Source organism: Mytilus californianus, unplaced genomic scaffold (genome assembly GCF_021869535.1).
Source record: "Mytilus californianus isolate M0D057914Y unplaced genomic scaffold, xbMytCali1.0.p SCAF_1, whole genome shotgun sequence".
NCBI classification, from domain to species: Eukaryota; Metazoa; Mollusca; class Bivalvia; order Mytilida; family Mytilidae; genus Mytilus; species Mytilus californianus.
Genome location: NW_026262581.1, coordinates 21,461,535 through 21,483,863, shown reverse-complemented (window position 1 = coordinate 21,483,863; position 22,329 = coordinate 21,461,535). Strand labels below are relative to the sequence as shown.

General features: G+C 32.6%; 1 protein-coding gene across 3 annotated transcripts in view; it reads left to right on the top strand.

Moving 5' to 3' along the window:
• LOC127700652 (plexin-A4-like) overlaps nt 1–22,329 on the top strand; it is a 254,130-nt gene that overhangs the window by 63,839 nt on the left and 167,962 nt on the right. For all 3 annotated transcript variants that reach the window (XR_007981679.1, XM_052204230.1, XM_052204219.1), the window contains exons 8-13: nt 4,842–4,938; nt 14,016–14,133; nt 15,073–15,201; nt 15,669–15,782; nt 16,113–16,215; nt 17,452–17,621. Coding sequence is in view for 2 of the 3 variants with exons in the window: in XM_052204230.1 (XP_052060190.1) it covers nt 4,842–4,938; nt 14,016–14,133; nt 15,073–15,201; nt 15,669–15,782; nt 16,113–16,215; nt 17,452–17,621 (731 nt within the window). In the remaining variant the exon portion in view is untranslated. The remainder of the gene's footprint in view (nt 1–4,841; nt 4,939–14,015; nt 14,134–15,072; nt 15,202–15,668; nt 15,783–16,112; nt 16,216–17,451; nt 17,622–22,329) is intronic.

Genomic DNA, 22,329 nt, shown 5'->3' with positions numbered 1-22,329 from the left:
TAACTTGTGTTCAAGTGTATGGATCTCTCTGAAATTGTACTGCAAGGTACCATACCACAAAGGGAAGGCTGGGATTGATGATGGGGGTAATTGCCTCAATATTGTAGGAATTAGGGGCCAAAAAGGGGCAAAAAACAAGCATTTTTCTAGTTTCAGGACAATAACTTGTGTGTTAGTGTATGGATCTTTCTGAAATTGTACTACAAGGTTCCATATCACAAAGGGAAAGCTGGGTTTGAGTTTGGGGGTAATTGCCCTAATTGTTTAGGAATTTGGGGCCAAAAAGGGGCCAAAAAACACATTTTTGTGGAGCCTTCGACTTTTGTCGAAAAAGCGAGACATAGCGATCCTACATTCCGTCGGCGTCGTCGTCGTCGGCGGCGTCCACAAATATTCACTCTGTGGTTAAAGTTTTTGAAATTTTAATAACTTTCTTAAACTATCCTGGATGTCTACCAAACTTGGACAGAAGCTTGTTTATGATCATAAGATAATATTCAAAAGTAAATTTTGTAAAAAAAAAATTCCATTTTTTCCGTATTTTACTTATAAATGGACTTAGTTTTTCTGCCAGGAAACATTACATTCACTCTGTGGTTAAAGTTTTTGAAATTTTAATAACTTTCTTAAACTATCCTGGATTTTTACCAAACTTGGAGAGAAGCTTGTTTATGATCATAAGATAGTATCCAGAAGTAAATTTTGTAAAAAAAAAATTCCATTTTTTCCGTATTTTACTTATAAATGGACTTAGTTTTTCTGCCAGTTAACATTACATTCACTCTGTGGTTAAAGTTTTTAAAATTTTAACAACTTTCTTAAACTATTCTGGATTTGTACCAAACTTGGACAGAAGCTTGTTTATGATTAAAAGCTAGTATCTAGAAGGAAATTTTGTTAAAATTTTGTTCCATTTTTTCCATATTTTACTTATAAATGGACTTAGTTTTTCTTCCAGTTAACATTACATACAGTCTGCAGTTTAAGTTTTTAAAACATTTATTAGATTCATAAACTATCCTGGATTTTTACCAAACTTGGACAGAAGCTACTTACAATCAAAAGATAGTATAGAGAGGAATATTTTTATTAATTTTTTTCCTCATTTTTGTTGAGCCTGTGATTAACAGCAAAAGTAGGCGAGACACTGGGTTCCGCGGAACCCTTACAAATTTTTCTAGTTTCCAGACAATAACTTGTGTTCAAGTGTATGGATCTCTCTGAAATTGTACTGCAAGGTACCATACCACAAAGGGAAGGCTGGGATTGAGTTTGGGGGTGATGAATCATAAGGGGGTTCAAAAAATTTGGGGGGGGGGATTTTTTTTTTTTCCTTTTTTTTTCCTTTTAAAATTTTCCATTTTAAGTTGGTTATTTCTGATTTATATTTAAAAGCAAATAATAATGATATGGTAGGAGATACACACCAAACAGGATGTGTAAATTATTATATAATAAGTATTGTGCAATAGCAAGAAATTTTCAATTGCACAGTATTGAACAATAGCAAGAAATCTTCAATTGCACAGTATTGCGCAATAGCAAGAAATCTTCAATTGCACAGTATTGCGCAATAGCAAGAAATATCAAATAGCACAATATTGCGCAATAGCAAGAAATTGTCAATTGTACAGTATTGTGCAATAGCAAGAAATATTTAATTGCACAGTATTGTGCAAAAGAAGATACTTCGTATAAATTGCTTATTTCTTGACCAATTTCAATGGGGTTTTATTCTTGAATTCTTGGGGTTCTTTAATATGCTGAATCTAACCATGTATTTAGTTTTTGGATTTTGGGCCCCGTTTTTAAATTGGTCCACATTGAGGTCCAAAGGGTCCAAAATTAAACTTTGTTTGATTTCATCAAAAATTGAATTATTGGGGTTCTTTGATATGCCGAATCTAACCGTGTATTTAGATTCTTAATTTTTGGTTCCGTTTTCAAATTGGTCTACATTAAGGTCCAAAGGGTCCAAAATTAAACTTAGTTTGATTTTAACAAAAATTGAATTCTTAGGGTTCTTTGATATGCTGAATCTAAACATGTATTTAGATTTTTGATAGGGCCCAGTTTTCAAGTTGGTCCAAATCGGGGTCCAAAATTAAACTTTGTTTGATTTTAACAAAAATTGAATATATGGGGTTCTTTTTTATGCTGAATCTAACCATGTATTTAGATTTTTGATTTTTGGGCCCCGTTATCAACTTTGTCCACATTGAGGTCAAAAGGGTCCAAAATTAAACTTTGTTTGATTTCATCAAAAATTGAATTCTTGGGGTTCTTTGATATGCTGAATCTAACCATGTATTTAGATTTTGGATATTGGACCATAATAGGTGAATGTCCAATTTAAAATTTTTAATTTCTTAGACCACATTCATTCTGTGTCAGAAACCTATGCTGTGTCAAATATTTAATCCCAATCCAAATGCAAAGCTGTATCAAGCTTGAATGTTGTGTCCATACTTGCCCCAACTGTTCTGCGGTCGTATCAAGCTGCGCCCTGCGGAGCATTTTATTTAATTGCATTTTAGTTTTGAAATAGCAAATAAATAAATGTAATACTATAATAATATAATAATATCCTTCCAAAGGTCATTGAACTCTTACTTCCTCTATCAATTAAAACTGGCTGCCAAGAGTGCTGAAAGTGGCATTAAACACCAAAAATCAATTAATACTATAATCAGTTGAACTTGTTACTTATGAGACCTTTCAGAAAAAAAAGTCATATTATTATACCTTTGTGCAAGGTAGTTAAGGATGTACTTAGGTGAAATTAAAAAATCTAGAATTTAAAATTGATACTATAAGTCAGAAGAGCATAAGTTAAGGAACAAAATAAGCTAAAATATTGATAGGTTATGGATTTGATATATTTAATTTTTATACGAACGCTGGTATGATGTGGCGTCGTCGTCGTCGTCGCTCTCTGAAATTGTACTGCAAGGTACCATACCACCAAGGGAAGGCTGGGATTGATTTTGGGGGTAATTGCCTCAAAATTTTAGGAATAAGGGGCCAAAAGGGGCCAAAAATAAAGCATTTTTCTAGTTTCCAGACAATAACTTGTGTTCAAGTGTATGGATCTCTCTGAAATTGTACTACAAGGTCCCATACTACAAAGGGAAGGCTGGGATTGATTTTGGGGGTAATGGCCTCAAAATTTTAGGAATAAGGGGCAAAAAAGGGGCAAAAAAAAGCATTTTTCTTGTTTCAGGACAATAACTAGTGTGTAAGTGTATGGATCTTTATGAAATTGTACTACAAGGTTCCATATCACAAAGGGAAAGCTGGGTTTCAGTTTGGGGGTAATTGCCCTAAACGTTTAGGAATTTTGGGCCAAAAAGGGGCCTAAAAACAAGCATTTTTCTAGTTTCCAGACAATAACTTGTGGTCAAGTGTATGGATCTCTCTGAAATTGTACTGCAAGGTACCATACCACAAAGGGAAGGCTGAGATTGAGTTTGGGGGTGATGAATCACAAGGGGTTTAAAAAAAATTTTTTTCCTTTTTTTCCTTTTTTTTTCTTTAAAATTTTCCATTTTAAATTGGTTATTTCTGATTTATATATAAAAGCAAATAATAATGATGATATGGTTTGAATAGGTAAATTAAAAATTTTTAAGTTCTTAGACCACATTCATTCTGTATCAGAAACCTATGCTGTGTCAAATATTTAATCACAATCCAAATTCAAAGCTGTATCAAGCTTGAATGTTGTGTCCATACTTGCCCCAACTGTTCAGGGCTCGACCTCTGCGGTCGTATCAAGCTGCGCCCAGTGGAACATTTTATTTAAAAATGGCGCGAAAAGGTTGACTCAGACTTTTACCTTATATTTGCATTGGTATTATTTGGGTCTCAAATCGAAAGAAAAGAAATCTAGAATCTGCTTAAATTTTTGTTTTTAAATGACCTTTTATGAGCTATTGAAGTTTTATATGAAAAGAAAATGGGGCAAAATATTTTAGCCCGTATTGTAGGAAAAAAACCAAGGAGTCCTAACATCTGACAGCAATTCCTAAACCTGACCCAAGTACATCCTTAAGGTAGTGGATTGATTGATTGATTACTATTTGCTAAGCATCTTTGTACATTTGTAGGTAGTGGATAATTTCATTTGTTCATTTGCTTGTCTTTTCATCATATCTAAGTTCAAAGTAAAGATGTAAGCATCTACAAATCTTTGGTTCAACAATAATTTGTCAGATTGATTGATTGATTGATGTTTGCTTAATGTGCAGTGACAAATATTTGATAAATAATATTAATTAGGACAGCAATTCTGACTGTTGCATCTGATCTGATAAGATATTTAATTTTTTGTAATTTTAATAATCAAACTGATATGAAGGGAAATGTCAGTTCTGTTTGTGAGATAAGTTGTATATATTTCCTGCCTGAAAGATTGTTTATTTCTTTGGTAAGATATCTCTTATGCTATCAAAATCACAATTTCCAAACATTTTGGTTTTAAAAATGTCAGAAGATGCTTAAATTGATCAACATGAAACCAATCGTTATCTAGTAGTGATTAAGTCAGGTGCTCAGGAAGGGTACGTTATATAAGTTTCTGCTCCACAAATGATACCTGTCATTTTGCTGGTGACAAATAACAATTATGTGATATGTAATTCTATAAGATTTGAAATGGGAAAATTAGTACCTGTTATTTCCAACGCCATTCCAAAAAAAAACTTAATTAACGATAACACAAAAATTGTTGGGAATAGTAACAACAGTGAAGGTAAGCGTTATCTAATATATAGAAACTGACGTCTCGAAGCTTCTTTCATGGTTTTAAATCATAGTTGATGTTCTTTTTTCCATTTCAGATCACATAATTATGAAGTTGTCAGTTGTCATCGACAAACGTTTGTTTGTGTCCACTAACTTCACCTTCTTTGATTGTGAGGTACACAGTGATGATGCGTAAGTATATGATTTTGTTTTTAGATGGTGGAGGACAAGAGGTATTGTTAGTTGTGTAAAAACTTAACTATCTTTATTTGTTTTTGGTTTTTTTTTTGGGGGGGGGGAGGGAGGGAGGGGAGGGGAGGTGATGTTGCTTGTCTGTTCTATCTTTTGCTATGATGTAGGTTTTTACAACATTCATCAATTAAGCCTAAGGGAATATTGTTATTTGCTGGATTCTTAACAATATAGTTTACCTGTACCCATGAAATCCTCAAAAAATGAGTACACCTCAAATTATAATGAATCCATAGTGTAAATTTACCCTTGAGTATCTTCCGCCTCTTTTATATATTCTACAATTGTACAATATTTTGTAAAGATATTTTAAGCAGTAGTCTTTTAAATTGTTAACAATATGCCAGACAGTCCTAGACTTACTTGAATTATAACACAAAGCAATAGTTTATTGGTACTTAAGGTGTTGACACAAATTGAGGAAATAGGGTTTATTTTATCATATATTACATTTCATGTTCATAAGATAAAAGATTGTTATTATTCTTTCTTTTGTCAATTACAATCAAGTTGGGCAAAGAGAGTTCTTCCGGTGTTTCAGTTGACAGACATGATCTTCCAACAAGGGTCAATTACGATCGGAGTTCTGTACTTGTTCTTATCCTGAAAGTTGATATAAATAGGCTAGATAATGCATGATATACTTGCTCTTAGCTTCTTTTTTTAGCTCACTTAATGACTTGAAACTTGGCCCAAAGGTTAGTGTGATGCTTTGCCATCACTTTGATGTCTGTCGTCTGTCATTTCTCATTAACTTTAAAAGAAATTTTCTCCTCTGAAATCTCTGAGTGAGTTAGAACCATAGGTGAATTAATTTAAATGTTGTGTTTGATTACCTATTACCAGACCAAAGCTGGGGCTATTGCTAAAAAAGCACTAAGGAGTAAAATTTTTAGAAAGAGATAAAAAAAGTCACAAAATCCTGTTTTGGTCCAATTGCTATAGAATTTTAAGAAAATGATGTGTTTGTAATCCCCTATAAGATGACTAAATATCCACCATCAAATATGGCCTCCATCATTACAAAAAATATTTCCTCCAAAAAAATAAAAATTGTACAAGCAACTGCAACCACCTTAAAAAAAACAGAGCTTAAACATTAACTTTTAATTATAGACGTATTTGTCAGCACTGCTAAGAAAAAAATTAGTTCACCTACAATCCTACACTGTCCAACTAATTATTGAAATTGACAGTTTGCACTTTTTTTGTAATTGATTGATTGGTAGCGGATAGTTTAACATATAAATTTTATGATAACAGATTTTTTTTAGGTAGACTTGTATTTTTTTAAATAACAGTTTCTTAAAGTCCAGTTTATCAGACCTTACTCAACAAAAGTAAACTATCATATCATAACTATTAGCCAGACATTGTATGACTCAGTCAATAACCGATAATTCTGTTGTCATTCAGAAGGGGTGTTAAGACATGCAAGGTAAGATTAGGTATTTCCTGAAGGAGTTAACCTAAAGTTCAAACTCACACTGCAGTCGCCCAGAATTTCATTGATAATTTTCTGTGTTGAGGGTGTCTAGGTAAATATTTGTACACCTGTCTGTTACCATTGCATTGTGATATAATACACTATATTTTTATCGGTTTTCTTTAATCTATGGAGGTTAACTTTTTTGTTGTTTTTTTTTTTTCTTCGTATGGTAGTTTTGGTGCATAGTTACATGTTTTTATCAGTTTTCCTAAATCGATTGACGTTATTTTATTTTATTTTTTTATAAGGGGACCTTGACCTGAATTTGTCATGTGATCATTCCTGCCCCCTTTTATAAGCCAGCCAGATTGTAACAGGATAATACAGACTCAAAGCTGACCCTTGTATAACGTGTTTGAAGAAAATAAGAAAAGTTCTTTTTCAATTTATCTGACTGTATGAAAATCCTTTGATTTTAATCGTAAATTAAAACATGAAAAGATAGGTAACCAGAGTAAAATGTCAAGATGCAAATTTGCATACAAATAACGCGATTTTGTGGACATATTTATTTAGGAAATGTTCAATTCAATGCATGAATCATCTTGTTAAAATTTTGTAATTTTTACCTAACCCCAGAGTCAAAAGTGATCTCTGAGAAACTTTGTGTGTTTTCTTCAGGCTTTTTTTTTTAATGGTAGCTTGTCGTATGTTAAAATATGGCATTCCCACCTTCTCCTTAAGTTATATATATATAATTTAGTTTTAGATGTAACACGTCTTCTGATTGGCTGACGTTGTTTTGTTTATCAGCTCATAGACATAATTTTGTCATGTGACCGTGACGTCATCAACGTTTTTTTCATGGTTTACTCCGGTTTAAAATGGAATTTAGAATTAAATTATAAGAAATGACTGTAATATTTTTTCTGTCTATTCGAAATAACATAAAAAATGTGGTGTACACTTTAAAATAATCCGCTACGCGAGTTATTCAGTGTGCACCACATTTTTGATGTTATATCTTCATAGACAGAAAAAATATTACAGTCATTCCTTAAATATCTTTGTTTTTTCAAAACTTTTGGTTTCCTTTTGTTACTTATTAAGGTTAATCCATGAAGTGCTGTTGAATGCAACAGATTCTGTATATATGGTTTTGATTGTAAAACACTTTTGTTCATAAAACCGTTTTCATTGTCAATGTAAATTATTTTACAACATTAAACTGTATAGAACACTTGGATATTGTCACCATAACAATGTTTTCTCCGTGATTGCAGGAAATTGGTCCTGATTTAATATGATTGATTTTTTATTTACACAGATATTATGTGTCCAAATTAGCCAATATTTGCTCCGTAAAAATTCTCTGCAAATATAATGATGCCTCTTTACAGGTTTTGACACTGATTAATAAGCCATGGAAATAATTATATCATTTTCTGTGTCAAATCTATTGTCCTCTAAATCTTGGGCAACTTTTTTGATATGATTAATTTAGCAGAGATAATAATTGTATCATAATCGCTTTAAATTGTATTACTACAAGATGGACTATAAATAACTTGATAAAAATTGCTTTTATTATATTGATTTGGTATATTAGATGTCTTACTATGCTTTCATTAACACCAGCTCTTCTAAAACTATGTACAGATTTACACTTACTAAGCTTTCATAACACCAACTTTTCTGAAGGGTGTACAGATTTATATGGACTGAAATTTCATTAACAACAACTTTTCTGAAAGGGTGTACCAATTTATACTGACTAAGCTCTCATTAACACCAACTTTTCTTATACAGATTTATAAACATATATGTTTGAATGCAGTCTGATTAAAACCAGTCCCCACTATCCACTTGCATTTGTAGGCCTGTAAACGCAATTGGATAGTGGGTGCTGGTTTTATTCAGACTGGTTTGAGTGTGTTTAATTTATTAAGGGCATACGATACAGTTTTGATCCCATAATGAAATTTTGATGAAAATTTGCATGTAGGCTAATTTTTACCTGATTAAATCAAATATGAAATAAAAAATATACCATCATGTGCTACTTTTTGAGTAAATTGAGGTTGAAATTTCAGATATTTCCTCAAATTTCGGATTTGTGGACGTTTTTTTTCTTTTCGATAGAAATACATAATTTTTTTGTTTTAAAAGATAAATGCAAGCTGTTTTTTGTTAAATTATTTGTAATTTCTGTTTTATATAAACGTTCTATAAATTTGTACATTTCATTTTTACAAATAACTCATATTAATCAAATGATTATGATTGTAGAAAAAAAACGTCATTTTTTGCTGTATATTTATCAAATTTAAAAAAATTGCACTATTGACTTTTTCATGAAAATTGGTAAACATAATCTTCATACGTAATCAAAACAAATGTCATTTTAAAAAAGAGGAGTCCATGAACTCGTTTTCAAGTTAAATCAGTTTGAATGATAAAAATCAGTCGAAAACTGCATCTTTTCCCGATAAGTCACAGTTTGACGTCGCGAAAATAACAATTTACGTTAGCAACGTCATTACCTCCCCTGTAACTGTATCGTATGCCCTTAAGGTCCAAAAAGAAACCTCATCCATGTTATAAGTTTCTTAGTTTAACATCAAGATATCTGGTGACTTGACTTACGGATAACAGTACATGTGAACCTTTTTACCTGAAATTGAATGAAATAATTGCTGTTTTGCGGGCAGACAGTATGGTATTTAAGGATGTATATATAAATATGAACAAACATATCAGTATAAAAATATTATATTTTTATACATAACATATATATATTTAGGAAACAAAATTTTTATCAAACATTTCAACAAGAAAAACCATTTTGGCAATGCTGGAAAAGATATTTTTATTATGATCAGACATTAACATACGAAATTTCTTTTCCAACTAACATTACACCATGAATAATACTGCTGACAAGGCATAACAGAAGGAGAACCACTTTTCTGACCTGATTTCAAAACATGATGTGTTAACACTTCTGACAAGACATCAAGACATGAAACTCTTTTTTGGACCAGACATAATGAGGGTGATGCAATTTACAGATGTACACTTGTCACTATAAAGCATAGATTGACATGCATTTTGTAAACTTACCAAAAGAATTGTCACAAATATCTGACATTGTACACTTTACCATTAGAATGACTTAAGATGCATGGAGTTTTAAGACTTTGCCTGAAATATTGTAGACTTACAGGGAGATTGTCACAGTATCTTACATTCTACACTTTACAGCTGGCATGACTAAGAAGAAGATGCGTTGAGTTTTGAGACTTTGCCTGAAATTTTGTAGACTTTAGAGAGATTATCACAAATATCTGACATTCTACACTTTACATCTAAAAAGACTTAGATGCATCAAGTTTTGAGACTTTCCCTGAAATTTTGTAGACTTTAGAGAGATTATCACAAATTTCTGACATTCTACATTTTACATCTAAAAAGACTTAGATGCATCAAGTTTTGAGACTTTGCTTGAAATTTTGTAGACTTGCAGAGAGATTGTCACAGAATACTGATACTGTACACTTTACAGCTAGAATGACGAAGATGTATCATTAGTTTCGAGACTTTGCTTGAAATTTTGTAGACTTACAGAGAGATTGTCACAGAAAACTGACATTCACCACTAAAATACATCTAAAATTACTTAAGATACATCAAGTTTTGAGACTTTCCCTGAAATTTTGTAGACTTACTGAGAGACTGTCACAGAAAACTGACATTGAACACTTTACAGCTAGAATGAGTAAGATGCATCAGGTTTTGAGACTTTGCCTCGAAATTTTGTAGATTTACAGAAAGATTGTCACTTCTACACTTTACAGCTAGAATGACGAAGATGCATGGAGTTTTAAGACTTTGCTTGATTTGATTTAGTCGTAATATGGTGGGACTATTAGGAAATCTGTCACACAGATATGACAGTTCACACTTTAAAGCATTTGGGACAGACACAACTGACAATGATGAATTAGAATTTAAGCCTACAATTGTTGCTTAGGGTTGATTAGAGAATTGAACTGGAATTGGCCATTGAAACAGGATGCTTCTGAAAATCTTTGCATAGACCTTCGCTACGATAGTATTGACTGAAGATGCACCGCCAACTGTTGCTCATGGTTGATTAGAAGATTTAACAATTCAATAAATGATTAGTGATTCACTCTTGTTCTGTATGCAGAGTTTTTTTCCTTGCAATTAATTTACTCCAATTTATAAAAGAATAAATCACAATTTGGCTACAATCAATCAGCCATCTTTGTTTTATTTATATGAAGGAATGGTAATAAAAGTATTAGTATCTGGTGGTATTAAAGTGTTCATGGTTGAAATCAAGCAATTTCAGTGACAGTTGGAAAAGATAAGGCAAGAAGAATCTGGAATTTATTCAAAAATTAGGACTACATGTCTATAATAAAAGGGTTTTTGCAATACTTTAATGTTTGCTCTCATTTGGTTTGACAGCTTAACGACATTTATAACTTACAATAAAATGACTTTAGATGCAGGTTGCATTAATTTAGATACTGTAAGGATATTAAAATTAAATGAAAAAAGTCCTGAAAATAGAAATAGGTTTTTCTAAATTAATTTTTTTTCTTTAAAAGAAACATGATAATCTTTGACATTTTATGGCATTAAATCTTTTAAAAAAGCTTAGTCAAAGATTAAAATTAATATTGAAATAAAATATATTGTAGGATGATATCAAAAAAGTTGTCTGATATGGAAGAAAGATATGTTGGAATTGGAGAAGCAGAACTAATCATATATGACATATATGATAATTCTTACAAGTGATTAATGAAATTTTAATAGCTAAACAAGCAGCCTGTAAATCTGAATTCAATTTTCAAAACTGTCTTTACATGTATCGTAATTTCCAAAGTTTAATGAGAACAATCACTCTGACTGAAGAAAAAACAAAAAAGAATCTCTCCCTAGATAGTTTGTCTAGACTTGGTACATAAATGAATATATTCATTATAATGTGTTTTAAGCCATTAGCAAGCCCATCTGTCCCACAGCAATGAGTTGTCACCTATTTATGGTTATATTAGTGTAAGTGGTGGTGTGGGAATTACTGTTTATCACACTTTTTTGTAGAAATTTGAATTTATAATTCTTTGCACTTTCCTTATACTTCTCTTGTCTGGCTTCCAATTTGCACTTCTGGATTCCATTGCTGCAAATTAGGGAAAAGTTTTGTAGAATTATGAATAAAGAATATAATGGATATTTGGTGAACCTATTTTTTCTGTCTATTTTAAGAGTACTACTCTTGGAACATAGACTTTTAGCATGCAATGAAAGTATCTGTATACCTGAAATTGTATTAACCTTCACTGAATGAGAAACATTGATAAAGATTATCCCCTCATGTTTACTGTAAAAGTAAAATTACAAACTAGGCCTCCAGTTAAATGTACAGTATATTGCTAGGGTGTATGGTAAACCACTTGGATTGTTTACTGAAGATGGAAAATTACAAACTAGGCCTCTGGTTAAATGTACAGTATATTGCTAGGGTGTATGGTTAACCACTTGGATTGTTTACTGAAGATGGAAAATTACAAACTAGGCCTCTGGTTAAATGTACAGTATATTGCTAGGGTGTATGGTAAACCACTCCAGTTGTTTACTGTCAAAGTAAAATTATAAACCAGGCCACCAGTTAAATGTACAGTTTATTGCTAGGATGTATGGTAAACCACATGGATTGTTTACTGAAGATGTAAGATTGCAAACCAGGCCTTCACTTAAATGTAAAGTATATTGCTAGGGTGTATGGTTTAACCCACTTGGATATTTTACTGAAGATGTAAGATTTCAAACCAGGCCTTCAGTTAGATGTAAAGTATATTGCTAGGGTGTATGGTTAACCACTTGGATATTTTACTGAAGATGTAAGATTTCAAACCAGGCCTTCAGTTAGATGTGCTGTATATTGCTAGGGTGTATGGTAAACAGCTTGGATTGTTTACTTCAAATGTAAAATTACAATCTAAGCCTCCAACTAAATGTACTATATATTGTTAGGGTGTATGGTAAACCACTTGGATTGTTTACTGAAAATGTAAGATTACAAACCAGGCCTTCAGTTAAATGTACAGTATATTGCTAGGGTGTATTGTAAACCACTTGGATTGTTTACTGAAGATGTAAGATTACAAACCAGGCCTTCAGTTAGATGTACTGTATATTGCTAGGGTGTATGGTAAACAGATTTGGATTGTTTACTTTAAATGTAAAATTACAATCCAAGCCTCCAACTAAATGTACAATATATTGCTAGGGTGCTTGGTAAATTGCTTCTGTTTATCTAAGTGGGATTGCATTTGAGAGTAATAGCTGATGTATGAGGATACACAATTAAAAAAAAATAGTAAAAATTATGAAATAAAAAAAAAACTCAACATCTCAAGTGCAAAACAGATAGCAAAAATAGAGAATTATTACGATACTTGTAATTTTATACTGATAAGAAAATAATGATAGGTCTGTGAAACAGTTATATACATCTTCTCTTAGAGCAATTTAAGATTTTTACAGGCTGTCCATCAATCATACAGACTTTAAAATGATACTTTCATTATAATCAATAGGAGCCATAGACAAAACATATCACTAATGTAGTTATCAGTATAGACACAGGCTTTTTTTTTATTTTATAGATAAACACTGAAAATAACAAAAATAATATTTTTCCAAATGATATGGTAATGATTTAATCAAAAACAGACATTAGTTATTAGTGTATATGTTGAAATTTGTTATTCAATTGAGCTGGGATACTAACCAGACTCTCTGTAAATGTTTCCTCAGAAAATTGGTTTTTTAAGGTGATGCCTCAGTGATAATGTTTTTCACATATATCAATACAGGTATTATAGATCCAGCTCTGAGCATAGGAATTTAAAACAATTAAATTCTAGGAATGTTCTCATCCTGAATATGCTTGAAATATTTGCCACTGGAAGTTGATTTGCAATTAATCAATCAAATCCTTAGGATCAAGCAGTCGTTTTCTCAAGAGGGTTTACGTAAAGTGGCCCCCATGCATTAGTTCAGGTCCCATCCAATGAATTTTGAAATTCCTTTTAGCTGTATACATGTACAATTCCTCATCCTTCAGACTTTATGACCAGTATCCTTTGTTAGTCAATCTCCCTCCTTCAAAAATTTCTAGGGAAAACAGTTGGATGAAAACAAGAAATTATTTTTATTTTGGTCTTATTTCTTTGCAAATAAAACCAAAAGAAGTGACGAAAGTATTTCCAAATTAAATTTGTCCTTTTCTTACATCACTTAAAAGGCTGCTAAAATGATTACCCGTATGCAACATATACCTACTTTCCTTGGAATCAGATGAATCCAAATTTTGATTCAGGTTGATATATTGATCGATAAAAGTACATGACTGACAGGATTCCAATTTATAGGATTGATTGTTGTTTGCTTAATGTTCAGTGTTCAGATTTAGAAATTAAAGTACTAATATGGTCTCTACAAAATAAATATTCATCTTATGTGTAAAATTTTCATTTCTTTTCAGATGTTACAAGTGTAGTCTGAGCAAGTTCAACTGTACATGGTGTATCAAGAACCACATGTGTACATATTATCCACTACAGGATTGCAGCGAAACAGATGAATTTGTAGCTGCTTTGAATGTAAGTCAAGTCTGCCACCAAAAAGAATTAGAAATCTAAAAAAAAAAAATAATTCAGACCTACTTAAAGTCATATTTTAATAAGATTGAAAACAATCTAAAGATTTTTCGAAGAACAGGAAATTTGCTGTTTGCTGACAGATCTGCGAAGATCTTTAAATGATGTCAAACAATGAATCAGTAATCAAAGACTTTGCATCACAGATCTGTCTAAACACCTACAGTGATTTCAATAAAGCAATGTCCTTGGTTGTTTCTGGTATAAAGAACCACATTTAATTCAGTGTCATAGGGTCTTTGATCTTGTTAATTATTTAAATTATCAATTGTCTGTTAACTTAAGACTTTCTGTGTCAGATTGTCCTTTATATGCAAAATATTATCACATTACGTTAAAATGTAAGTTGAACAGAAAGGCCTCATAGATTTTCTAGATTCTGATTTTGACAAATTTAACATTGCATTTAAAAAATTATAATTAAGAAATTGTAAATGTTTACAACAAGTTTTTGAATACACAGAATTTTGAAAATTTCAAATTAATCATTATGACTTTCTGAACAGGCACTTTCAAAATATTATATATATACTGCATGGTATGTAGCAAGTACCACTTTTTATTATTTTCATATTGTTAATGGTAAGGGAAAAAATCCATAGGAGAGCAAACTCATTCTTTTATTATCAACCCATTATTATGAACTAAACCTTTAAAATGAAAATTTCTAAAAGTGAAATGTACAGTTGAATAAAAGATGGAGGCTTTAAAACCTTGTAAATGTCATATTTTTTTTAAAGCATTACATACAGATTATCAATGAATTCTTTTTCTTTACAAAAATGTATAATATATAAACTAGGTATAGCTCTTGATTTCAGAGCTCATTGCATTCCCATATTTAAATTGTAAATAACAGAGAAGACTTTGTTATTTTTACAGAGTGGAGGATTTTTACATAAGCATACTGTTGGACCAGACAAATGTCCCAGGATAAGTAAAGGACATCCAGAGATACTGGTACCCTCTGGAAACTACAAGAAAGTCGTCCTGTTTGCTCATAACCTGAGGGTACGTAATATGATATCAATCAAAGCTTGTTGAATTGCTTTTTTTTTTGTGTGTGTGTATTTTTAAAGGATTGATTTATATGAAAATGTCTATGCTTCTGTTTGCAGCCAGACTTGGCATATTAAATGGAAATTCAATGTTGCAACAGTTTTGTCAATAATGTTGAAACAGATAAGGAAAGCCTATCTTTACTCATTTTATCAATACCCTTAAATTCAAAATAGTCATACACAAACACGCCAAACTTATGATGCCATAATACAATATAAAAATTCCATTTTTGTTTTTATAAACAAAATTGATTGTTGAACAAGGATCAGCTTTTCATCCTATGAAAGTTTTGATCTGAATCATAAAACTTGATTGCAAACGGTTACATTTTCCTGATTTATTAATTCAAGTACAATTGTTTATTTGATATTTTTGCTGAGATTATATGCATCTTTATTTTTTTTTTAATTTTACAGACTTTTCAGTACCCTATATACTGTTACTTCAGCATAGGATCTGGAAGATTTGTTACAGCTCGTCTTATATCACACACAGAGTCTGAAAAGATCGTAGAATGTGAAAATACTGAGGTATGGCTCCTCGCTCTCACTAATCATACAATTCTTATGTTAAAACAGATAAAAAAAAAAAATTATTTCAACAATACTTAGTGCAAAATATTTGTATCATGTTCATATTTCTATTAAAGTATAAACTTCAATGAATTGTCAGTGAGGTTTCAACATTGATATTACAATTTACACAAATGTCAAATAATATTTGGTGCCAGGACCAAGGCAAAGTTACATATAGTTCAAGCTTCAAAGAAAATGTACATTGTGTTAATGTGGTGAAGTAAAAAATTAAGAACAATTTATGTATTATTTTTATTGGTTCAACATGTACTTCTTTGCTTTCAGTTTTCTTATATTGAGAATACACAAACCTGGAATGTTCCATTCAAAATAACATGGGGTTCGAAAGACTTGAACAAGCCATTTGATAATCCTGGTCATGTTCAAGGTAAGAAACAGAATTATGAAATTCTTGTCTTATATTGTGACTATGTTTCAAACAATAAATGCTACTTAGATCAAATTCAGGTACACATTTTGTAAATATAGTTTTCTGAACTTTATTTTATGCCCCTATTTTTAGAATTTTGTTTACCTGTATGAATATTGAAGCTCTGTTTATACTATTAACTTTAGATAGTCAACATGATGATTACATATAAAAATAAGGATATGTGGTATGATTGCCAATGAGACAACTAGCCATAAAGACCACAGAACAAAGATGTGAATAAAGATTTCAGTATGACAAAATGTGAAACGATGCAAAAGTGAAAACCAACAGCCTGATATATACTACATCAATAACAAAAAACAAATGTAGTAGACATCATCAAACAACAACCACTGGATTACAGGTTCCTGGCTCGGTACAGACACATAAACAAATGTGGTAGACAGCATCCAACAACAACCACTGGACTACAGGTTCCTGGCTTGGGACAGACACATAAACAAATGTGGTAGACAGCATCCAACAACAACCACTGGATTACAGGTTCCTGGCTTGGTACAGACACATAAACAAATGTGGTAGACAGCATCCAACAACAACCACTGGACTACAGGTTCCTGGCTTGGTACAGACACATAACAAATGTGGTAGACAGCATCCAACAACAACCACTGGATTACAGGTTCCTGGCTTGGTACAGACACACAAACATATATAGTAGACAGCATCCAACAACAACCACTGGATTACAGGTTCCTGGCTTGGGACAGACACATAAACAAATGTAGCAGACAGCATCCAACAACAACCACTGGATTACAGGTTCCTGGCTTGGTACAGACACGTAAACAAATGTAGCAGACAGCATCCAACAACAACCACTGGATTACAGGTTCCTGGCTTGGGACAGACACATAAACAAATGTAGCAGACAGCATCCAACAACAACCACTGGATTACAGGTTCCTGGCTTGGGACAGACACATAAACAAATGTAGCAGACAGCATCAAACAACAACCACTGGATTACAGGTTCCTGGCTTGGGACAGACACATAAAAAAATGTGGAGTTTTAAATTTTGAATTTAAAGAATGCATATCGATGTTCAGTTTTTACTTGTAACTGTATTAATTTACTTGATGCATACATAAGGCTGGTTTACATTGTCAGTTTGTTTGATATTTTACAGTAAAGATATATAAATGTGAGATTTGTCTGAATTTTTACAGTAAAGATGTATAAATGTGAGATGATGGGTAACAATTGTGGATCCTGTTTGATCATCCCGACAGATTACAATTGTGGTTGGTGTGATTCAAGATGTAGTATCCAGGGCGATTGTAGAGACTCCATCTGGTTACATAGTTCTTCTACCTGTCCTAACCCTAAGATTATTAGCGTAAGTATAGAGGATTGCCTTACAGTATCTTCAAGGATTTGAGATATCTACTAGAGAAGAGGTTTTTCAGACAGTATATGGAATTTCCTACATGAAAGGAGATTACTTCTCAAAAGTTTGAGTGCTTGACCATTGCTTTTTTATCATAAGTTACTTACTAGATTTCAAAGCATTTTTAGCTCACCTGACCTGAAAGGTCAATTGAGCTTTTCTCATCACTTTGCGTCCGTCTGTAAACTTTTACAAAAATCTTCTCCTCTGAAACTATTGGGCCAAATTTGACCAAACTTGGCCACAATCATCATTGGGGTATCTAGTTTAAAAAATGTGTCCGATGACCCCGCCAACCAACCAAGATGGCCGCCATGGCTAAAAATAGAACATAGGGGTAAAATGTAGATTTTGGCTTATATCTCTGAAACCAAAGCATTTAGAGCAAATCTGAAATGGGGTAAAATTGTTTATCAGGTCAAGATCTATCTGCCCTGAAATTTTCAGATGAATCGGACAACCCGTTGTTGGGTTGCTGCCCCTGAATTGGTAATTTTAAGGAAATTTTGCCGTTTTTGGTTATTATCTTGAATATTATTATAGATAGAGATAAACTGTAAACAGCAATAATGTTCAGCAAAGTATGATCTACAAATAAGTGAACTTGACCAAAATGGTCAGTTGACCCCTTAAGGAGTTATTGCCCTTTATAGTCAATTTTTAACCATTTTTCGTAAATTTTTGTAATTTTTAGGCAGTTAAGCTGCCTTATGCGAGCACCCTAGATTTGTGTTCTACCCAATAAATGCTGAAATACGTGCCATTGTTATTATCTAGCTGGATATAATGTTATTTATAACTAATTGAATAGTTTTTTCATACTTTTAATTCTGGATTACAAAAATATGACCAGAAAAAACCTTAAATGATCGTCGAACCACCCAAAAGTTTTGAAGTTGCACATAGGAAGTAGAGCACATTAGGAATCCTTATGTAGTTTATTATCCCCTGTGCTTTTGGCTAAGATGTCAAAAAACAATTGTATGAAATATTTAATCGCCGAAAATCTTTAAAGACAAGTAGTTTAGATTTCCCAAATGGCAAAAGTCGTAGGAATATTGTTTGTCGTCAATACGTGGTACAACTACGTCAGTAGTCTATTAATAAGTTCAACTGTTCATGCTGTTGGCGGCAATTTCAAATTAGAAGACGAAATTTTCGTATCATTTCAATTTGGAGGCAGGGGTTCAAATTAGCGGTGGTCCGAGGTCCGCGACCTTCCACTTTTGCAATCGGACTCTCGACTTGGTTACTAGCTACGCCCGACGGACCTTTCACTTGAAAGAAATTAAAAATAACTTTGCAAACCTTTTTACCAAAGTCTCTAAATAAACGATCTCAAAACGTATTTTCATCTTTATTATTCAGAACAGCGATGTTCATTTTGTTCAACCGCTAGCTTTATACAGATAATCGCCGACAAGTAATGTGTAAATTCGAGTAAAATCGTATCTGACTGACAAAAACAACATCGAAAAACAATGGATGCCGTGTAGACAATTACAATATCGGGTCCGATTCCGGAAGCGGATAAGGGTAATTCCGGGTTTTGGAGATCAACTACAAAAAAAAAATTTTCAGGCAGGTGACAAAATACATCTATGCATGGTAAATAAATATAAACACTAGAAATGGAAACCAAAAGATATATGTAAAAGAAAGAAAAAGCAAAAAATATTTGATACAGAAACTCAAAATTACTTTCTGACAAATTTTAATGTCCAAATCCCTGAATACAATGTGACAGCTGGGAACAGTATATCTAACAATATATATGTTCCTGGTGACAGTATAAATCTTCTTTATCAGTGATAAATGTTGATAATGCATGTAAGATGCTTTTAAAGTGTAAACATATTACTGCAATTTTTTTCTCAATTTGAAGGGTCAGTTAAAATAGCTGGAAGTTTCTTACTTTGTTTTCACAAATAGTGCAACTAGATTATATGATACCTGAATGTAAGCAAATCATATGATATATAGGTGGAATCTTTTGGGTCACTCTACCCCCTCCTGTTTGATAACTTTGAAACGGATGAGATCCCCACTCCTAAACCATATATATTCATGTATGGGACTATATAACTAATCAAATGAAATATAGGGGGAAGTCCCTAGGGTTACCCCACCCCTCCTGTTTGAGAACTTGGAAACAGTCGAGATCCCCACCCCTAAACCATATATATTCATGTATGGGACAATATAACTAATCAAATGAAATACAGGGGAGTCCCTGGGGTCACCCCAACCCTCCTGTTTGGGAACTTTGAAATGGTCGAGATCCCCACCCCTAAACCAAATATATTCATGTATGGGACAATATAATAAATCAAATGAAATATAGAGGGAGTCCCTGCGGTCACCCCACCCCTCCTGTTTGAGAATTTGGAAACGGTCAAGATCCCAAGACAAGACAAGACAATTTATTTAAACTTAAGCACACGTATGGTGCTACAAGAGGATAACAATTATACATTAACAATTACATATATACTTATACATTTACAAGCAAGACACACAATAAATAAATAAGTGATATCATACAATAAAATTGAAATAAACCATATTTGGTTGATTTGTTTGCAAAATTCTTAATTGCAACGTGGATATGAAGTTATTGTAACATGCTTTGTATTATGAAAATATTTTTTCAATATGTCTTAGAAACATGCACACTTTTGTTAGCAGTGGCACGTTACAGTGTGATAATAGACCAGTAAGTTTCAATTGGGAAGGATTTTGTGTGTAATATGTAGGTATATACCTTTCTCTTAAAGACATAATTTGTTCATTGGAGCATACAAAAAAATAATGATCCCATAAACCATACATATTCATGTATGTGACAATATAACAAATGAAATGAAATATAGGGGGAGTCCTTGGGGGTCACCCCACCCCTCCTGTTTGAGAACTTGGAAACGGTCGAGATACCCACCCCTTAACCATATATATTCATGTATGGGACAATATAACAAATCATATGAAATATAGGTTGAGTGCTTGGGGCCACTCTACCCCTTCCTGTTTGAGAATTTGAAAACGGTCGAGATCCCCACCCTAAACCATATATATTCATGTATGGGACAATATAACAAATCAAATGAAATATAGGGCAGCTCCTATGGTCACTGTAAACCATCCTGTTTGAGAACTTGGAAACAGTCGAGATCCTCACCCCGAAACCATATATATTCATGTATGGGACTATATAACAAATCAAATGAAATATAGGGGAGTCCCTGCAGTCACCCCACCCCTCCTGTTTGAGAACTTGGAAACAGTCGAGATCCCGACCTCTAAATTAAACCATATATATTCATGTATGGGACAGCAGAACTTATCAAATGAAATATTGTCCTGTTTGATAACTTGGAAACAGATGAGATCCCCACCCCTAAACCATATATACTCATGTATTTGGCAACATAACAAATCAAATGAAATATAGGGGAAGTCACTGGGGTCACCCCACCCCCTCCTGTTTGAAAACTTGATAACGGCCGAGATCCCCACCCCTAAACCATATATATATTCATGTATGGGACAACATAAAAAATCAAATGAAATATAGGGGTAGTCCCTAAGGTCACCCCATCCCCTCTTGTGTGTGTTTTAAGAACTTGTAAAAGTTTGAGATACCAACTCCTAAACCATATTCATTCCTGTTCGTCATTTCAAACAGATTTGAATGACATACAAGGTCAATCTCATAGGCATCACATATGCATATCACTTTACTAGACCTAATCAATGTGTACTAGACTTTGCCCAATGTCAGGCGACCATGGGAATGAATAATTATGGGAGCTTTGTTTGGGAGACTTCGTAACAGCATTCTGTTACAATTATTTCTTGTTTATTATAAAATTTTATTGATGCAAAAAATGAGTAGGTTTAAAGACTTTACCTTAATTATATTTTGAATAATTTCTGGTTCTATAAAAAATTTCATTTTAATATGGCTCATTTTAAAGAAAACATATCTTTCAAGCCCAAGAATGTTTGACCAACTTTATTATAATCACCTGTCATTTTATTCCAAACTTAGACATCATGGACTTGGGGTGAAGGCGGGGGTTATTTACATTTACTATGGGCAGGTCAGTCAGACCTCACCTTTGATCCCCGTAGTAGTAAACATTTGTCTGATTTGTGTCTCATAACTTTTGCACTGTAGAACACAAACTCAGTTTTCTTTCCAGGGAAGCAAGTCCATGCATACTATTACAAGCTCGTACTAAGTCAACTTGAACTACTAACAGTCAACTAATACCAACGTTAACTATCAACTAGAACAACTGCAATCATTTCGAACTTGTACCACTGCAGACACATGACCATTAAAAATATACTTGATATATGCGTTGCTTTGGAAAACCTTGATAAAATATGAATTATTTGCCTTAATAATTAATTCATTAAATGAACGTAAATGCACAATATATGAATGTTTAATGTTTGTTCTTTTAAATCTTAAAAAAAATGAAGCAACATAGCCACAGTTTTCATAATTATGTTTGCCTTGGTTTTTGGTTAACTGCCTACAGCGCTTACAGTGCTTTGATTTACAAAAATCTTCTCCTCTGAAACTACTAAGACAAATTTAACCAAACTTGTCCACAATCATCATTAGGGTATCTAGTTTAAAAAATGT